Source organism: Carettochelys insculpta, chromosome 2 (assembly GCF_033958435.1).
Source record: "Carettochelys insculpta isolate YL-2023 chromosome 2, ASM3395843v1, whole genome shotgun sequence".
NCBI lineage: Eukaryota > Metazoa > Chordata > Testudines > Carettochelyidae > Carettochelys > Carettochelys insculpta.
Genome location: NC_134138.1, coordinates 190,642,901 through 190,663,008, shown reverse-complemented (window position 1 = coordinate 190,663,008; position 20,108 = coordinate 190,642,901). Strand labels below are relative to the sequence as shown.

At 44.3% G+C, this 20,108-nt stretch overlaps 1 protein-coding gene across 1 annotated transcript in view; it reads right to left on the bottom strand.

The window, feature by feature from the left end:
- Window positions 1-6,854: 6,854 nt before the first annotated feature.
- DCLK3 (doublecortin like kinase 3) overlaps window positions 6,855-20,108 on the bottom strand; it is a 36,832-nt gene continuing 23,578 nt past the window's right edge. Inside the window, exons 3-5 of the mRNA XM_074986066.1 lie at window positions 9,946-10,078; window positions 8,418-8,585; window positions 6,855-7,339 (exon numbers count right to left, since the gene is read on the bottom strand). Coding sequence (XP_074842167.1) covers window positions 7,143-7,339; window positions 8,418-8,585; window positions 9,946-10,078 — 498 coding nt within the window. The 3' untranslated portion in view covers window positions 6,855-7,142. The remainder of the gene's footprint in view (window positions 7,340-8,417; window positions 8,586-9,945; window positions 10,079-20,108) is intronic.

Sequence of the window (20,108 nt, the reverse complement as noted above, 5' to 3'; positions counted from 1 at the left end):
TTGGCCGTCCACCGAATAGAGACAGGCGCCCACGCTCCTATAAAGTGTGTGCCGTTCAGAGCCACAGGGAAGATGGCTCAGGACATAGAACAGGAGGTCGAAGACATGCTGGATCTGGGGGTGATCCAACCCTCCTCCAGCCCCTGGGCCTCTCCCATGGTATTAGTCCCTGAAAAAGATGGGTCTGTCCAGTTTTGTGTGTACTATCACAAGCTTAATGCCATCACCATATCAGATGCCTACCCCATGTCCAGGCCTGATGATCTCTTAGACAAGCTCGGGGGAGCTCGCTACCTCACCACCGTAGACCTCACCAAGGGGTACTGGCAAGTGCCATTGGATCAAGAAGCCTGGCTCAAGTTGGCTTTCATCACCCCTGTGGGGCTCTACGAGTTCCTGGTCCTGCCCTTCGGCCTCAAAGGGGCACCTGCTACCTTCCAGCGTCTGGTGGACCAGCTGCTGAAAGGGATGGAGAGCTTTGCCCTGGCTTACATGGACGACATTTGCATCTTCAGCCAGACGTGGGAGGACCATGTGTCCCAGGTCAGCCAGATGCTGGACCGACTTCAGAAGGCTGGGCTGACTATCAAGGCAGGGAAGTGCAAGGTGGGGATGGCTGAGGTGACCTAGGTGGGTCACAAGGTGGGCAGCGGCTCTGGCGCCCTCCTCATGGAGCTGTGTAAGAAGGGAAAGTCTGACACGGTGGTCTGGACCGAGCAGTGCTAAGAGGCCCTCTATGTGTTGAAGGAAGCTCTGGCTAGGGCCCTAGTCCTGGCAAATCCAGACTTAGACAAGCCCTTCATGGTGTTTACTGATGCCTCAGACGCTGGACTGGGCACCGTGCTAATGCAGGTGTACAACAAGAGAGAGAGAGAGGCATCCCGTCCTGCACCTGAGCAAGAAGCTGCTGCCCGGGAAGCAGAACTACATGGCCATAGAGAAGGAACATCTGGCCATGGTGTGGGCTCTGGGGAAGCTTCAGCCATACCTGTTTGGATGGCGTTTCACTGTGTACACCGATCACTCACCCCTGACCTAGCTGCATCACATGAAAGGGGCCAACGCCAAGCTCCTGCGGGGGAGCCTGCTTCTGCAGGACTATGACATGGAGGTGGTCCATGTGAAGGGGAGCAACAATACCATAGCCAATGCCCTGTCATGCAGGGAGGGCCCAGAACTTCCACAGACCACTGGCTAAGTGACTCCGCTCACTTCTGTCTGAAAGGCGGGACAGATGTGATGGAGTGGGGTGGGGGCGGGGCAACAGTCAGGCTGGATGTGTGTGTGTCAGGCAGAGCAGCTCACAGTGGCTAAGGATGACCCCCTGGGGCTGTAACCTAAGCTGGCAGGTAACACCTCTGACTGGAACAAAGAGCAGGAAGGAGCTAAGCTGGGGTTTGAAGCAGAGGCGGCAGTTAGAAGCTGGGTGGAAGAGAGAGTTGGAAGGAGCCAGCCCTGCTGAGGGGAAAGCTACACCCCAGATGGGGCACCCCTCGGGCTCTTCTCCCCAAGGTGGGTTGGAATGACTTTCTCTGCCTGCTGTACTGACACCTCTGTACTAAGCTGTGCCTCTGTCGACTAATAAACTTCCTGTTCTACCTGCTGAGTCGGAGTCACTCCTGCCTGCGGACAGGGTGAATTGCCTGGGGACCCCTGAACCCCATCACACCAAGGAACACCACATTTGTTTATGAGTAATCAGATGGTCAAAAGGAGTATTCTGAAGTTGTTTTGTTTCAGCTAGATGATAGAAAATGCTCGTTCCTAGCTATGGGCGATGTTCCCTTGAGGGAGCTCAAAACACAATTAGGCAGTTTCAGTATTTTGGATACCAACAGCGGATTTATTACTAAAATTGGCCTGATAATTACTGATCTGGGTGTGGGCAGGCCTGGGTTCCACTGGATCTGAGGCAGAGATTTCCCACCAGACAATGCTTTTCTACTGTCTGTGTACCAGAATTCAGTACAATGCTCGCTTTAGAATTTGTTCTCCCTTCTATAGCTAATGGAGATGTCTTTCTGTCCCATCTCTGATGCAGATGAAGCTAAGGGTGTTTCTATAATCCTATTACCATTGTCTGGAAGGTTTAGGTGTGCCTGCCTCTGCCTTTTTGTTGCTTTTTTTTATTGACTTTGGTTCATTGCTTTCTACAACGTCTAGAATATAGAATCCTATTTCACCCTTAACTTTTATTTTAAAAGGGGGCCTTTCACATATTTTTTTTCTTTTTAATTTTCAGAATCAGAAGTACGTTGGCAATTAGTTTTAATGTTTAGTCTAGTGGTATAGCTGGCATTGTGAAAGTCTGAAGCAGAACACCTGGAGGAAAGAAGAATTTTACCCTCCTCAAAAGGCTGAAGATGAAAAGTCAGAGCAAGAAGTCAACATGGACACCAGTTTTCTCTTTCCTTTGTCTATCTTCCTGTGCGGTTTGGAGGTAAGGTGGGGTAGGGGTTTTGTTTGGTTTGTATTTTTGCTTTGCTGAGGCAAAGAAACTGTCTCACAGGGTCAAAATCTAAGGGGAAGGTGAACAATAGGAGGGAGAAGGGACGATCAGAGGAGGTGGTGGCTGAAAGAGGAGAAAAGGTAAAAAAAAGACACTTGCAAGTAGGGAAAAGCTCCCTCCAATGAACATATCCATATAGAAGAAAATTTGGGATCTATGTACCATAAGACTGGGTCTGCGTGGGAAGGTCTTGGAATAGGAAGGGGAGTGCTTGACAACAAATAGTATTAGATGGTGGGGAGAGGTCCTGATCTTTTGACACTGGGGCTTTCACAGATTCCCTGCCTTTGCTAGCTTTCTTCAGCCAATTCCAGCCCCTACAGTTTCACTGCTTCAGCCTTTTTGATTGGACTCCTCTAGAACTCTGGGTGTAGCTGCAGCACCAAAGCCCTGGAAGCAGGGGAAGAAAATAGCTAAAGGGAAGACAAAGGAAAGGGTGAAATTCCAATGCTGAAGCAGATGATTGGAATGTCTGAGTGTATCTTTTTGTCCTGTGCAAGACCAATGCTCAAATTCTTCTGTGCTGCCTTCATTGTGTAATGCACTTAGCACTGACTTCCACAACTGCATAGTCCTGTGCCAAAATGGAAGAAGACTGCCCAGTGACATGATGGAATATGGGCTGTGTTTAATCAGTCCGCAACTTAGAGAGAGAGAGAGAGAGAGAGAGAGCGTGTGTGACAAGAAACAATCTTTGCAGCAGCTCAAATAAAGATTCTGTTTTATATGAATGTGTTTCTTCTACACAATAAAGCTGTTACATACAATTTCTTAAAGGTGACCAGGCAACCAGTAAGTCTGAAATACAGACTGGCAGGTTCACTATACCTAAAAATGCATTAAAAAAGTCAAGCTTATTTCTCCATTAAAATATCAAATCAATTAAGAGAACTGAGATATTTAATATTGCAAGTTAGAATTTGTGGTTTCCAATAGTTTCCTGTCAAAGACAGAAGTTTACAGAGGGAAAATTATTCCTTGCACATAATTACCACACAAGGCCTTTATGGCCCGCACTAAGAAAAGCAATTACACACATGCTTAATTACTTCCTTATTCAGGCAAGCACTAGATCCCGTGTTGTACTTCATTCCTGAAAAGAGATGCTCTCCTTAATCATGGCCAAGACACAAATGTACAGCATATTAAATATACTCACTGACATAGTTTAAAGGCTTGAGAGTTCTGATCAGCTAATGAATTCCACAGAAACCTTTAATTTAGTATGTATTAAACATAAACTGATTCAACTTGTCCCTAAGGACTGAAGGTGCAATTCTCCCCTCTGAGCCACTTAGCAGATGTCAATTCTGACATTTTATTCTTGCTACAAAACACTTTGTTAAAACAGACATGATTCAACACTTTCAGTTTTCTGACTCTCCTATCAGTTTAAACTCCCAACTTAAAAAATATTCTAGCCCTTATAGTTATTAAAATATCCTTCTGATTAACGTATCTACAGACAAAAATACTGAAACAATGGCTTCAGAATGTACCCATCTTCATATCAATGAGCTATTAATCAAAGCTAAATATTAAACATTTTAAATGTCAATATCGTTTACTACCATGTGTGACTTGGTGGATATTTTACCAGAAAAAGACAACAAACATGCTTGTTGATTTTGGTAGCATAACAACTCAGAGATACAAAAGAGATATTAGGTCACATCTGTTGCCAGGACTGGATTTTTCCCTACAATTTTGTTTTACTTTGTCCAGTCCAGTTTTAAATAACTCAAGAAGTGAAGCTCCTGCCACTTCCCTTGAGAGACTTTCCCACAGAATAATAGGAACTATTTTCCTGAGTTCAGGTTTTGTTTAATTTCATGTCATTACTCGTGTGTGTGTGTGTGTGTGTGTGTGTGTGTGTGTGTGTGTGTGTGTGTGTGTGTGTGTGTGTGTGTGTGTGTGTGTGTGTGTGTGTGTGTGTGTGATATGTATATATAGAAAGTAACTAGCTAACACCAAGGAAGACCCATAAGCCATCAGGGGCAGTTCATAACAGGAAGGAGGCCAATAATAGACAACAAAAGAGTCAAAAGATAATTAAGCAGCTACCACATTGAGAACAGGGAAAATCAGGGATGGGACAAAGGAAAGCTTAAAAGTGTTCCTCAACTTTTTCCCCTTCTGCAGCACATGAGAATACTAGAAACCAGAATGACCTGTGTGGATCTGAGAGGAAAAATACACTGAGTAACTGTTCTCCATACTCCACCTCATAAAAAAAGAGCCAGAGTCCCCACAGAAACTGCTCACCTCCCAAGATTTTTTGTTCTCAGAACAGAGGGAGAAAAGATACTCCTCAGCAGCACACGGGAAAATATTACAGCAGTCTTGCAAAGCTGCCATGAAAAATTACCAGTCCTGATTTCCTTCCTCTCTCTCTCTCTCTCTCTCTCTCTCAAGAATCAGTGTAGAAACATAGGAGTCACTAGAGCCATGGTACAGAGGAAGATCAACTTGCTGAGTGTCGATCTTCAGGGGTTTCATTTTGTGCAGGCGTGTAATGCCTCTCCCAGAGGTCGCCTCAACCCCTGTACTCTTCGTGAGAGGCAAGGAATAGGGAAGGTCAACGGAAGAAACACCATCTGGACAGACACAGAAGTTGACCGTGGATAAATCGATCTTAGCTACACAATTGGCATAGCTAAAATTACATATCAGTGGTCAACGTCTATGTCTGGTATAGACATAAGCCTACCTCTCGACCTGGAACAATTCACCACTATCTATACTGTATATATATCAACATCATATTGCATCATATTTAATGTAACCTATAGCTAATTTACAAATGTGCTTATATTTGGTTTACTTATCATTTCTGTCACTACCAGTATCTGGTATCAGGTCTTTGTCTAGAGCAGCAGTTCTCAAACTTTAGCAATCCAAGGACCCTGTTTTGATTTAAATTTTTCAGACACACCCAATCCTGCTCCTTCACCGAGGCCCCATCCCTGCCCTGCCTCTACTTCAAAGCCCCATCCCCTTCTCACTCCACTCCCACTCCCTCCATTGCTTGCTCTCCCACACCCTCACTCCCTTACACCAGCGGGGTCAGGGTGTTGGGTGCAGGAGGGAAGTGAGGACACCAGCTTGGTGAGGGAGCTGTAGGGTGGGGCTGGGGATGTGGGGATTCTGAGCTGAGGTCACGGCTTGGGATGCAGGAGGGATGTGAGCTCTCTGGCTGGGGGCTGTGGCTGGGAACCAGACGTATGGGGTACAACAGGGGCCCCTGGGCTGGAGCAAAGGGGTTAGATGAGGAGGTGCAGATATGAGCTCCAGGAGGGAGTTTGGGTGTGGGAAAGGACTCCAAGTCTGGGTATATGGTGAGGTAGAGGGGCCCAGCAATGCTTACCACAGCTCCTGGAAGCAGCTGCCAGATCCCTGTGGCACCCCCGTAAATGCATGGGCAGCCAGAGAGGTTCCATGTACTGCCCTCACACGCACAGGTGCTGCCCCATAGTTTTGATTGGTCACTGTTCCCAGGCAATGGAAGCTGCAGAGCTCGCACACGTCAGGACAGCACATGGAGCTGCCACAGAGACCTACAGGGAGCCTGCCTTAGCCCCAGGATGCAGACCCCAGGAGGCACTGGGAGGGAGGAGAGAAGGAAGAGGAGGAGTTGCTCAGCTGGGCACACAGATGCCATGAAGTTCCCTCATGGATCCCTGTTTGGGAAACACTGGTCTACAGCACAGGTTCTCAAACAATGGTCTGCAGACAACCAACAGTCTACAAGCTTCATTCAGGTGGTCTACAGATAGTTCCCCCTACAGTGTGTACCTCAGTGGCTGAACACAACAGAATGAATGGCTAATTAATGGCAGGTGTGGATCCACTAATTAGGCACCTGGACATGTATGGTGAGGTGGTGGCCATGGAAGGAATGCTGGTAGGGCTGAGGTGACCAAAGAGGCAAGTTTCCCCAGCTCCAGAGCTGCAGCTGTCAGGGAGAGGTGGCTGTCTTTCCCACTGTCAGGTCTGTGGCTGCTGTGGTAGGGGAGAGACCCCAACTGATATTAAAATAGGAGTTGGGTGCTTTTATATGTAGAACAAAAAAAAAAGTGTTTTTTATTATTATTATTGAGAGGTTTTTTTCTATCCAGAGTTGCAGTGAAAGGGTTAGCAAATGGTACAAACAACATGTGAAAGGTAATTAAGTTGTCCACTGAGGTCCTTAGCAATTTTCAAGAGGTCTGCAAAAAAAAGTTTGAGAACCACTAGTCCAGAGGTTAAGTGCAGAGCACGTACCTATGCACACATATTACCAAAACAAGCCATCATAAACACGAACTTCTGGCAGCTACCATACAAAATATGAACAGAAAACACTCCATAATCATCAGGTATGTTAACTGTAAAAACAAATACTTTTAATCTATAAAAAAGAAACATTTTATACAAAAAAGACCAACTTGTTTAAAAACAAAGACACACGTAGAGCTATCCAGAGCCCACTGAAGTCAGTGGAACGACTCATTCACTTTAGTGGGAGCTGGACCAGGCCTTAGAATTCCAGCACTTTCCCAATCTAAAAAGGGTCAAACAACAACAATAGCTAAGAGCCCAGTTCATTTAGGAAGGGAAAGCACAAAGAGGACTAGATTAACAAGAAGGGGTTTCATGCATCATTATTTACAAGCCCCTTCCTGCGCTGGCTCCGAAAGTGGCGCTCAATATTTATTGTCACTTCCCGCTGCAGGTTTCTGCTGTTGGTTTTTCCAGCTGTTCTGATCCATGGATGCTGAAGAACTTGCTGAGCTTTATAGCGCTTTTGAGGATCAACCACCAATAGCCTGGTTATCAGGTCTTTTGCTGCTATTTCACGCCAAAAAGTGAAAGAAGAAAAGAAAGGACAGTGTGATGATGGTGGTCGCCCAATGTTCCGTTACAAGCAAATAAAACATCACCTGCTTTTCTTTCTACTGGTTGAACCTCTCTAATCCGGGACTTGACTGGTGCCAAACGAGAGAATTTGCTGGACCACAGGAGGTCAATGTTGTCTAACAACATTACCAACACTTTCTTCGCTTATTTGTCTCTTAGAAGACATTTAGGAGAAAATTACAGCCAGATAAACAGCACAGAACACTGAGAGCCAGGACTGGTGGCTGTAAACAAACCTCATGGGACCACAGGAAACTTGGCCACACTCATGGTAAATTGTTATCCAGCTAACTAAAATCATGCCAGATTATGGGTTTTGCCAGATGAGAGACTTCCAGATTAGATATGGAACAAGTACAGGTTGAACCTAACAGTATGTAGGACTACCACTGAGTCAGTGCCGTGACTAGTGACTACGTGACAAAGCTCTAATATGTCTTTTGGTGTCACCATCATCCCTGCAGGAAGCCAGGAAGTCAGAGACAAAAAGTAAATTACCAAACTAGGGAATTCAGTCTGCAAGGCACCTGACGCACACAAGCAACTGCAGCAGCCTCCGGCCGCCAGGTCTGGATACTCAGTGCCAAGCCTGTGGAAGAAGTGAGTTCTATGTGTGTACTTAAGACTAAAGGCAGGGCTGAACTAGGGGTTTCAAAACGAGATACTACAGATGGATAAAGTACTAAATGGGATGAGGAATCCCACTGACTTCAATGGGGTCATGATGTCACACTTAGACATTATCCTTGTGTACCTTTTTGCACAGACCTTCATGCTCTATTCTCAAATGTACTACTCTGAAGTCCTATTTGTAAACAAAGTTATAGCCCAGCTGCGGAAAGACCCCTTGTTCTTCCTTCAGAGAGGGAATTATATCCATTTTAAAGGTATCAGATCTGATTTTCACGTGCACAGCTGCTGATACTCTCTGAGGACTAAAATCATGGTTTTGAAAAATCCTGCAACAGTCTATAAGCTCCTGAGATAGGATAAAAGTTTTTATTCTTACCACTTGAAATACTGTCCCAGTATGGTGAAAGGAATTCATAGTGACCCAGCTGTATGATTTGAAACAGTTCTTCCTGATCTCGCTCCTGGCTTCGGAAAGGAGGAAAGCCACAAAGCAAAATATAGAGTATCACACCAGTTGCCCACATGTCTACTTCCAGTCCATAGCCTAGAGAGAAGAAAGGGAAATGCCATTTTTTATGCCACAGGTTAAATGTAAATGCAATTGCCTCTAACCAAAAAATACCCTTTAGAGATTAAATTCATTACGGCAAGGAACTGCTGGTTTCACATTGCATTCCTTAAGGAACAACATAGGTCTACAGCTATGGTGGCCAACCGCTAGCCACTAGCTACATGTGGCTATTTGGCTGGTTGAGTGTGATTACTTGGATCGAGCAATAAATATATTTTCAGAATAATGTGGCTAGTTTACTATGGCAGCTTCAGATCTCGTTGGACACCACGGGTCTACAGCTTTGCCTCATGCTCTGAAACTCAGTTTTCTAATCAAAAGTCGTGAGTGGAAGAAAAAGTGAGCAAGGAATCTCTTGATAAAGTTTGTACTACACTGTTGTATCATTTTCTAGTAATCCTTACAGAGTACCTTTCCTCTTCCAAACACTTTCCAAACACTGTCAGCTTCAAAACCCCAGTGTTGATTAAAGCTTGATTGGAAAAGCAAAAAATGAAGCAGATATTTTAAAAAAAATAGTGTAATACAGCTCTTTTTAGGCTCCCATTCTCTTCTGCAGACAATGAAGAGATCTCAAGTTTCTTTTGCAATTCTGTCTGAGTACAGATGGGTAACTCTGGTCTACAAAACAAGGGCTACAAATGGCACACCTGCCCTGTGCCAAATTGAGCCCCACACCTTTTTCAGGATGGAATCTATCTTCCCTCTCTCTCTTGATCTTCTAATGTGGATATGTCTACACTTACAGTGGGGTTTGGCGCGCTGCAATCGACCCACTGGAGTTTGATTTTGCCACCTTGTCAAAGACATGGCAAAATTGATCTCTCTGACCTCAGCCATTGACCCTGGCACTCAATGCTTCCACATGGAGTAAGGGACATTGACGTGAGCCAAAAGAGCCCTGATCTACACCAGGGTGCAAGGTCAATACTGATACATCAATTCTAGCTACGCTAATGGCATGGCTAGAATTGCATACCTGAGATCAATTTTGATCCCTAGTGTAGACCAGGCTTGTGTCAGAATATTGCTCAGTGTGACCATTCAGGTCCATTGCCTCCGTTTGCATTACTAATCCCCTAAAGTTTTAGGGGATTCAACCACAAGGTAAAAAAAAAAACGGCATCTTGGCACATAATATCAAAGCAATTCTTCTTTCTTTACATAAATTTAACAACTATAATCTATGCTATTTTGACTCCTGCCATCTTAGAAAGAATATGCATTAGTATTAAAATATTAATAGGATGATTAACAAGATGTCTTCAGTGACAAGCAATGCACAGAAATATATTATGAATAGAAAAAGCAAATTGTTTTTTTTTATATTCACCCTTCTCAACAAGTATTTCAGGGGCAACATATGTTGGTGTTCCACACACAGTAAATATGGGTTTTGTAACCTTCTTTGCAAGGCCAAAATCTGCTAGTTTCAATGTAGTAGATTTATCTGCATTATGCTGAACCTGTACCAAAACAAAACAAAACAGATCTTTAATCTAATGGTGTTTGAGAGACAGAAGCAAATGACTAGATGAAATTTAGGATAGGGATAAACAAAAAGGATCAAATATTTAGCCCAACAGTAAAAAATTCAAGATAGGCAAAACGAAGCAAAATCAACCTACCAATAAACAACATACACAGCAGTATGTACATTAAGAAAGTTAAAAGACAATGAACATTTTCAGAAGAAAAGGCCATAAATTAAAAAAGAAAATTCACTTTTCTATAAACCATGTTACTTAGCCATTTCCAAGGGGGCGGGAAAAAACAAACAAACAGGCGTTGGGGAAGGGATGAATAAAGAAGAAATTGTTCTTTTTTTCCAAACAAAGATGTTTAATTGACCCTCCATCATCACCCTTGGAAACTAAATATTTAACAAAGAAAAAAGCTGTGAAGTTATTTCACACTAGTAACGTTTCTGGTCACATCTATGTTGTACAAGTATGTCAGATTAGACACCATTTTCGTAGTTTCACTGCAACTGATTGCTATCAACTGATCCTTTCATATGGAACTACTCAGCATTTTTAAAACCCAGAAATGTGCACATTTTTCTGACCAAATCTGCATTCTATTTCCTGTCATGGAAATGAATATTGCTGGGGTTGAACATAAAAGGATAAGCGGTGGTTAACAACCTTTTCAAGACGGCCACCCATTTTGACAATTCAGGAAGACTTTGTGACCCAAGACAATTCAAAACCAGGGGAGTGCAGCGAGGTTCTTCGCTGTGAAAAAAATGTTTATAAAACTAGATTCACCCCACAACCCCACCCTGAGCCTTAAACCCCTCACAGCCCCAAACTGCCCCCCTCCCTAGCTTAAACCCCTTGCAGCTCCAAATTGCCCCCCTACCACAGGTTTAAACCATCACCCCAAACTGCCCTCCTGCCCCGACTTAAACCCCTTGCAGCCCCAAAATCCTCCCCCACCTACTTTATACCAGTGGCACTGCTGCCCCCTGCTGCTCTGTCACCAGGCCACTGCTGTCACCACTGCCTCCTCCGCGTGGCTCCCCGCAGCCCTCCTACTCACTTCCCCCATGTGCAGCACAGGCAATTCCCTGCCCTGCCATGCTGAAATCTGACTCAATTTAATTGGTTTAAGGGCTGGATCCCTCCTGCCAGCCATTAAACCAATTAAATTGAGTTCCATTTCAGTGCAGCGGAGCAGGGACTGGGATCCAGAGGAGTGAGCAGCAGCAGAGGCGGGAGCTGCAAATGGCTTCTCAAAGATCCACATGCAGCTCAGAGCTGCCCCCCTGGCAACTCTTAGAAAATCTAATGGCAACCCACGTTTGGGTACCGATCCATAGGTTGGGAATCTATGGATAAGAGGGATGAACCCTGACTTTACAGAATTCTTCTCAACATTATCCATCATTGGCAGGTAACATCTCTAAATATTTTCCAGAGGGATATTAAAAAGTACCTTCCATTCTAGATTTGTTAGTACATATCTTTAATAGCATTTTACAAACAAAAAAAAAAAGCAGAATTACACATTAAATTTGAGAAACACAAGTACTAGAAAATCCAGCAAGGCAGAAATGCTATTGAGTATATTACAATTCTTAAAATTAGTATTTATCATGCTTATTAAAATTGTTAAAAGAAAACTAATTATAACTTTGCTTTGAAAGAGAAAGAGTTGCCCTCTACCAAAATAGGAAGCAAAGAAATGTGGATAACTTTTCTGCAAGAAATCCAAAATATCGGGACTTCCCAGGTTTTGAAGGGATAAGCTAGAATGGGAATGGGTGCCAAGCACACCCCACACCTTAACACCCCACATACATGCAATCATACTACAGTGGAAAGAGATCTAGGGGTTATGGTGGATGAAAGGCTGGATATGAGTAAACAGTGTGCCCTTGTAGCCAAGAAGGCTAATGGCATATTAGGGTGCATTAGGAGGAGCATCTCGATAGAGAAGTGGTTGTTCCCCTCTATTTGGCAGTGGTGAGGCCACATCTGGAATAGTGTCCAGTTTTGGGTCCCCCAGTATAAAGAGGATGTGGATGTGTTGGAGCAGGTTCATTGGAGGGCAACAAAAATTACTAAGGGGCTGGAGCACATGACCTATGAGGAGAGGCTGAGGGATTTTAGCTTGTTTAGTTTACAGAAGAGAAGACTTAGGGGTGATTTAATAGCAGCCTTCAACTTCCTGAAGGGGAGCTCTAACAAGGATGGTGAGGAACTGTTCTCAGTGGTGTCAGATGCCAGAACAAGGAGTAATTGTCTGAAGTTAAAGAGGGAGAGGTGTAGGTTGGATATTAGGAAAAACTACTTCACTAGGAGGGTGGTGAAGCACTGGAATGCATTGCCTAGAGAGGTGGTAGAATCTCGAGCCCTAGAGGTTTAAAAGTCCCAGCTTGACAAGGTCCTGGCTGGGATGACTTAGTTGGGGTTGATCATGCTTGAAGCAGGGGGCTGGACTAGACAACCAAAAATTCAAGATGGTGCTTGTAAACAAAACAAACAACAAATGAGGGCTCATATGGGATGAGGTCTGCTATTCCATATGCACTACCCAGCCAGAATACATTTGCATTCATTACAAAAATTATAAACGTAACAAAGCTCCACCAATCTACTAAGCAAAACTTTCTTAAAAAATGGCATTTTTACTTCAAAAAAAGAAAATAAACTCTGTATTGTAAATATAGTTAATAAAATATCCACATTACTTTTTAGCAATGCACACTCACTGCTGGTGGTGTTTTTAGAGTTAGTCAACTTTCCACATGGCATTTTGTATTCTAATTTCTCCACCACACAGCTGATGAAAAATGCAAATATATGTATGTATTTATTTATACATACAAAGGTAGCACCCTCAGTTTTTTGGAGAACTGTCTATACAGAGTGCGAAACTCAATACAGGTTACCAAATAAAGCTCGCACTCTAAGAATACAAGCAACAAGCTGAAAATACAGTTTAAATAAAGTCTTTATGTACACTGTGTATGTATGTGTTACCTGTATCTATGTAAACACAAAAAGTTTTGCAAATATTTAATGAATGTATATCAAATATACCCCAACTATCACTCAAATCCTGCAAATTATCAAATTAAAACATAAATAAAAGTGAAATTCTCACATCCTCATTTACAAGCTTGGGGAATTTGGTCTCAGTCCTGCAATGAGCTCCATTCAGTCAGAATGCTGCTCATCTTCAGAACCACATTGAACTCCACGACGACACTCCACAAGGAGTAAATGGGGACAGGCTGAACATCTGTACTCTGATACTTTCTGATCCAGTAACATCAATGGTCTGGCATGATTTTTAGGTAGTCAGATGACCACATATCATGAGAGTGTCCAAGTTTCCCACAGACTCACACAGTTTATTTACAGCCATTAGTCCTGGCTCTCAAGTGTTCTGTGATGTTATTTTGCTGTAATTTAGTCCACTAAACTGAAAGTGTACATGGCTGTAGTCCTGACCAGTCTCCCGTATGGCTGTGAATCCTGCACCTTGTGCAGAAAACATATAAAACTTCTGGAGCGCTTCCATACACACAGCCTGAGGACAATACTGCACATTCGATGGCAGGACAGAGTTACAAACCTGGAAGTCCTGGACAGAGCAGGAACCACGAGCATCAAAGCCATGATTCTGAAAGCCCAGCTTTGTTGGACAGGGCATGTCATAGGAATGTAGCAGTCGAGAATCCCTAAGCAACTCCTCTACAGTGAACTCTCCCAGGGCAAAAGGAATCAAGGTAGGCCTCGTAAGAGATATTAAAGTCTGTGTGAAGACCAACATTGCTCATGCTGGTTTAAAACCAGGTCAGCTAGAGCAGCACGCAAAAGACCAAGCAGGCTCGTGTGCTCTCGTACAGCATGCGTATGACAACTTTGAAGAGCAGCAACACGTACGCCTCATTGATGCTTGTGAGAGGAAGAAAGCAACAGCAGCAGCCGCACCAAAAAAGCCAGGACAATTCTCTTGCCCCCCACTGTGAACGCCCATGCCATTCAAAGCTTGGACTCCTCAGCCACATGCAAGTACACAACCAATGAGCCTGTGCAAGTTCAAGACATCATCGTCGGACACAACTGACTACCTACCTACAACCCACAAATGTATTCTAAGAGCCCAGTAAGCAGAGGAAGTGTTGGCAATGCTGCTAGACAATACTGACCTCCCGTGGTTCAGCAAGTTTTCTGGTTCAGCACCAGTCAGGTACTGAGGGTGTTGGACTAAAGATGTTCAAGCTGTACCAGCATCCCCCCCATGATGAATGCGATACTGTATTTTCTCTTATCAACCAAATTTCAACTGTATTCTCTCATTACAACACAAGGTGGTGATAGTGCACCTCCTCTTATTTCAGAGCACGGCCAGTTTGTTTGCCTTTCACATAGCAGCAAAATAAGTAGGAATACTAAACGCATTTGATTTATTCAGACTGGTACAAACACACCTTGCAAAAAAAAGTGTTGTAAATAGTTGGGATGCCTGGAGACCCCAACCACTCAGTGATCTCCGAGCTCATTCTGCCTGGAAACAATTTGAAAGCCAGCTCAGAAGGGGTGCCTATCGTTGCTTCACAGTCTTTATTCCTGTCCTTATCCTCTCTCCCCCACTTCCTGAGCCCGCTTCACAGAGTCTTCCACCAGACAGCAGAAAAAGCAAGTTGCTTTCCCACAACACAAATGCTTGTCTGCTCTGGTGAAATAAACTGTTTTTCAATCTCCTTTCTGGGACCAAGCTACATAATTTCAGGGTCTCTGTACACTAGGGAATTAGGACAAATTTGTAAAGGTCAATTTTTGAGCACCCAATATTGCTAAGTCACGGGTGCATGTTCACACTGGCACAGTTGATAGAGGGTGTAGGGTAGTCAGCTTTGACTTTGTCAGCAATGCACTGTGGCTATGCATCCCACAGTTCCTGCTGCCCCCTTGCCTGGTGGGTTAATCTCCCAGTGTCTGTCGGAACAAAAAGTGCCATGGGCGGTTCTGGGTGTGTGTCACCAGCCTTCCATAGTGCACTTACCTCCTCCCCAATGCCTTGGAAAGCAACAGCAAAAACAGTTTATGTCCCCTTTATTCACTCGGTGTCCGTGCAGACGTCATTGCAAGGCTAACGTGGAACCTGTCCAGCTTCAAACTGTTGTGGCAAGTATTATGAGCACCTCATGCATTGTGCTGTAGTATGGGCAGAGCCTAAGCAGCCTCCAGAGAGATGAAAGCCTCTGAGGAGGGCATGGAATACACAATGTGAAACACTGGTGAGGAGGAATAGGGAGATGCTGGCTGCACTCAATAGTTTGTACACAGAGAGGAAGCCGTGCTAGTCTATATACTGTGAAAACAAAAAAGCAGTCCAGTATCGCTTTAAAGACGAACAAATTAATTTATTACGTGATGAGCTCTTGTGGGACAGACCCACTTCTTCAGACCATAGCCATACCAGAACAGACTCAATATATAAGGCACAGAGAACCAAAAAGAGTAATCAAGGTTGACAAATCAGAAAAACTATTATCTAGGTGAGCAAATCAGAGAGCAGAGGAGCAGAAGAATGCGGAGGGGAGTCAAGAATTGGATAAAGCAAAGTATGTAAAACAGCCCCTATAATGAGCTCGAAAGTTGTCATCCTGGTTCAAACCATGTATTAATGTGTCAAATTTGAATATAAAAAGAGAGTTCAGTAGCTTCTCTTTCCAAATGGCTGTGAAAACTCCTTTTCAGTAAAACACAGACTTTCAGGTCATTAACAGAATGGCCCACTCCACTAAAGTGCTGGCTGACAGGTTTGTGAATCAGGAGAGCTTTTTTGTTTTCATATTTTGTGCACAGTGGAGTGCCAGTTCTTGTGCCATGAAACAATCTCAGGCTGGTGGAACCGCATTGTTCTGCAGGTATGGGATGATCAGCAAGGGCTACAAAACTTCCATATGCATAAGGCAATTTTCATGAAACTTTGCAAATTGCTCACCCCAACCCTGAAGCGCAGCAATACCAAAATGAAACCCGCTCTGACAGCTCAGGAGCGAGTGGCAATAGCTTTGTGGAAGCTTTCAACTCCAGCCAGCTACCAATTAGTGGACAATCAATTCAGAGAGGACAAATCTACAGTGGGGGCTGCTGTGATCCAGCCAGCCAAGGCAATCAGTACATTTCTGTGACAAAGGACAGTGAAACTGTGAAATGTGCAGGACATAGTAGATAGTTTTGCCACGATGGAGTTCCATAACTGTGGTGGGGTGATAAACAGAACACGCTTCCCTATCTTGGTACCAGACCACCTTGCCAGAGAGTAGATAAACCACCAGGGGTACTTCTCAATGGTGTTAGTGGTTCACAAGGGACATGTCACCATCAATGGGGGATGGTTGAGAAAGGTGCATGACGTGCATATCTTTAGTAACGCTGGTCTGTTCAGAAGGCTGCAGAATGGAACTTTCTTCCTGGACTAGAAGATCAACACTGGAGAAATGGAAATACCAGCAGTGATCCTGGGAAATCCAGCTTACCAATTGTTCCCTTGACTCAGGAAGCCATACATAGGTAGCATGGACAGCGGTAAGGAGCATTTCAACTACAAGCTGAGCAAGTTCAGAATTGTAGTAGAATGCACTTTTGGCTAAAAGCCAGGTTTGGGAGCCCACTGACTCAGTTAAATCTCAGCAAAAGCAACATTCCCCTCATGGTGGCACCCTACCGTGTGCTCCACAACTTATGTGAAAGAGGGAAAATTTCATGACAGACTGGAAGGCTGAGGCTGATCACAGTACCCCAAATTAGGATCCGCCAGACACCCCTTCAACTGACAATAAACAAATGTCTTGCCTTTGTGACAGAATCAACCACACTGTGCATCTGTGGTTGCAAAGTTTGCTTCCTCAAGGCTGAAGTTTAGCTCTGCTAGTTCTATTAGTTGCTCAGAAGGAGACAGGGCAGCTGCATTCACACTTACTGTTGAGCATACTGTAGTGCCTTGATTTATATAAGGCCTGTGTGCCCACGTACCCGTGCGTAACTCAAATTCCTCACAAGTCAGGGTGTGGCTTTTTTCTCCAGCGGAACATGCGTTCTGCAGCAGGAGAGCAGCAGGAGTACCTGGAGCACCTTTTGAAAGGTAAGTCCAGGGGCAGGACTTGAGGGGGAGCAAGTGAGGAGGGTTAAGCCTGGTGGTACGTTGGGGCCGTGGGAGGGGTGCATGGGAGTTAAGCCTGGGGTGGGTTAGGGCTTCATGGGGGTGCGGGGGTGGAGTTGAGCCGGGGCCACGCGCAGGAGGAGGTTGAGCTGGAGCCACACATGGGGGTGGTGAGCCAGAGCTGTTCTCAGGTGGTCAGCCAGGCCACAGGAGGTCTGAACTGGAGACACGCAGGGGGGCTTGAAGCGGGGCCACACATTGTGGGGGTTGAACCAGGTGGGGGGAAAGTTGAGCCGGAGCTGCGAGCAGGGGTGGTGAGCCAGTGGGGGGTTTGAACTGGGGCCATGCGGGGAGGGCGGGGGGTTGAACTGGAGCCATTGGTGAGGGGTGGTGAGCTGGAGCAAGAGCCAGGCACAGGGGTGGGGTGTGAGCTGGAGCTGTGCATGGGTGGCGAGCGAGATGGAGCCAGGGCAGGGAGGGAGCTTGATTTTGGGTTGCACTTAACTCATGTTAATGCAAGTTAAGGGTAACCTGAAATCATGCATTTTGAGGGTTTACTGTATTTTGTTTCTGTTGTGCAGTCACATCCCTTATGCCCCCCGTTCTGCTGCACTGAGTATGAAGGAGCTGGTAAACACTGTAGTAAAAAAGAAAAAACAATGAGACTAAATGATAAAGTAGAGGGCAGCACTACACTGGGAGGGGATGTGGGGGTTGCAGGATCGGCAGGGAACGGGGAAGAGGAATTAGTTTTTCTCTCTCATTCCCCCATCTTCTGAAAGTTATCATGGAATGCAATATGGGGACAGGCACAGAATGGAGAAGAAAACAAAAATGTTAAGATTCCAACACCAATCACAGCACTCTTTGCCTAAACTGATGAGACTTCCCTTTGCAGGAGCTATTCCACACCCCATTTCCTAGCCTAACATATGTATATGGCAATGGGCAAATTAGCGAGTGTCTCACATTTGTCATTGTTAGTCTTCAACTGAAAGCATCTTAAGATTACGGTGAGTAGGTCCTCCTAATTAGGTTGAAAAAAATAGCCTGTCTGAAGACTTGGGGAAAGAATATTCAAATGGGTCACATTAAAAGATCAGAAAGTTAAAAACCACTTCTTGAACATATTGGATTTATAAAGGTGCTTATTGTCCAGCCTTACAAAACCACCACTACCAATCATAATTAGAAATAGAGATCAATCAGTCCAAATAGAATATCAGTCCCAGAGTAAGGAACTGCCATAAGGACAAATGCAAGATAAGCTATCCACCAAAGAACAGAACACAGTTCCCAGTTAACATGAAGAATGAGGGAGGAAAGGGGCTTGACAACATGAAAAGGAATGCAAAAACAAAATGACCCGCTGACATTCTGCAGAACCTGACTGGTTGATAATGAAGCGTAAATGCCTTGGCGAAGCTCAACAATAGCACAGTTCCAGGCATTTATGCATGAAGGGACAGGTCAGCCACCATGCTCCTTCAGACTTTTTCCTCTGTGCCAAGACTGCCAACAAAGGGACTAATTAGTACCAATTGCAGTTTTGAGATGTGGAGCATAAATTCATTTCCTGCACACTGACAAGCCACCATTCCTGTAACTATAAAAGACTAAGAACTATACATTTAAAAATGCAGTGACCTCAGTTTCAACTCCTTTCATAATACTTCTTTCAATATGGAGTGTGAAAATATTGTGGCCATTAGGGGCGTGAGTGCTTGCTTGTTTAAAAGGTTTTTTGTCTCTCATGGCTTTCACAAATATGAGACCTTCAAACAGCCTTTCACAACAGAATCTACAAACACATGAAATGATACTGGAGGTTCCTAAACACATTGGTGTTAGCAGCCCATTCAGCCTTGATTGACATACTTTGTTACAGCCGGTGGAGGTATTCTTCTATAAACAGAATCTATTATAGGTATTCAGCTAAGCAGCAGTATGAGGCCTCTACAACACAAATTTGTACACAGCTATTTCTCATTAGTTTTAAGTATCCCTGCTGAACTTTGGGCACATTTCTCTTCTTAAAATCTTCTATCTTCCACTTGCACTTATCTGTATGTTGGGAGGGTGGCCAACAGAAGTATATTAATCCTGTAAATCTTCACTTGTAAGTGTGAGTAAGTGTAAGTCTGCACTTGAAAATTTAGTGACAACAGGAAAGTATAATGGAAAGCAAGGACGAGGTAGACAACGTGAGAAAATATTGGATAGTATCACTTCAGGGTTGCATTGCCACAGTACTGTGGAGATGCTCCAGAGTACTCGTAATAGACAGGGGTGGAGGGCCATGATCACCTACGCTAATCAGCATGGCACAAATGAACGAATGAATGAAATCTTCACTAGGTTCCAGATTCTCCATTGCTTTGCATTTTGTGCAGTCATTTATTCCAGTACATAATGGCTTTGAAGTGTCAGGAAACCTCTGCATTGATACAAATATCTACACACATGCAGGGAAATGGACACTCAAACCTCAGCTATTTCTCAAGGACTGATTTAATTTTGGTAAAGTTCGGAGGAATTCTCAAAACCTAGTTCACAGTGGAAAACTAGCTTTGGAAAGAGTGCAGAACTCTGAGCCTTATGTGCCACAACAATAAGGTGTAAAGGTCCTGTTCAAGGCTTTGATCCACACCAAGACCTCCATTTTTTCTCATGCAGACCAGATTCCAAGGAATCCTCCTGAGATTGCCCAGGAACCATTCCCCAGACTGTCAGAAAGACAAACATATCCATCTGGGTTCCAAAGCAATCCTTCCATGTCTATCCCTGTTCATTCTCTGTCTGCCCACAGGCTACTTCTTTTTTTGTCATACTGGGCATAGTTCAAGTATTCTTGAGACGTGTATGTTC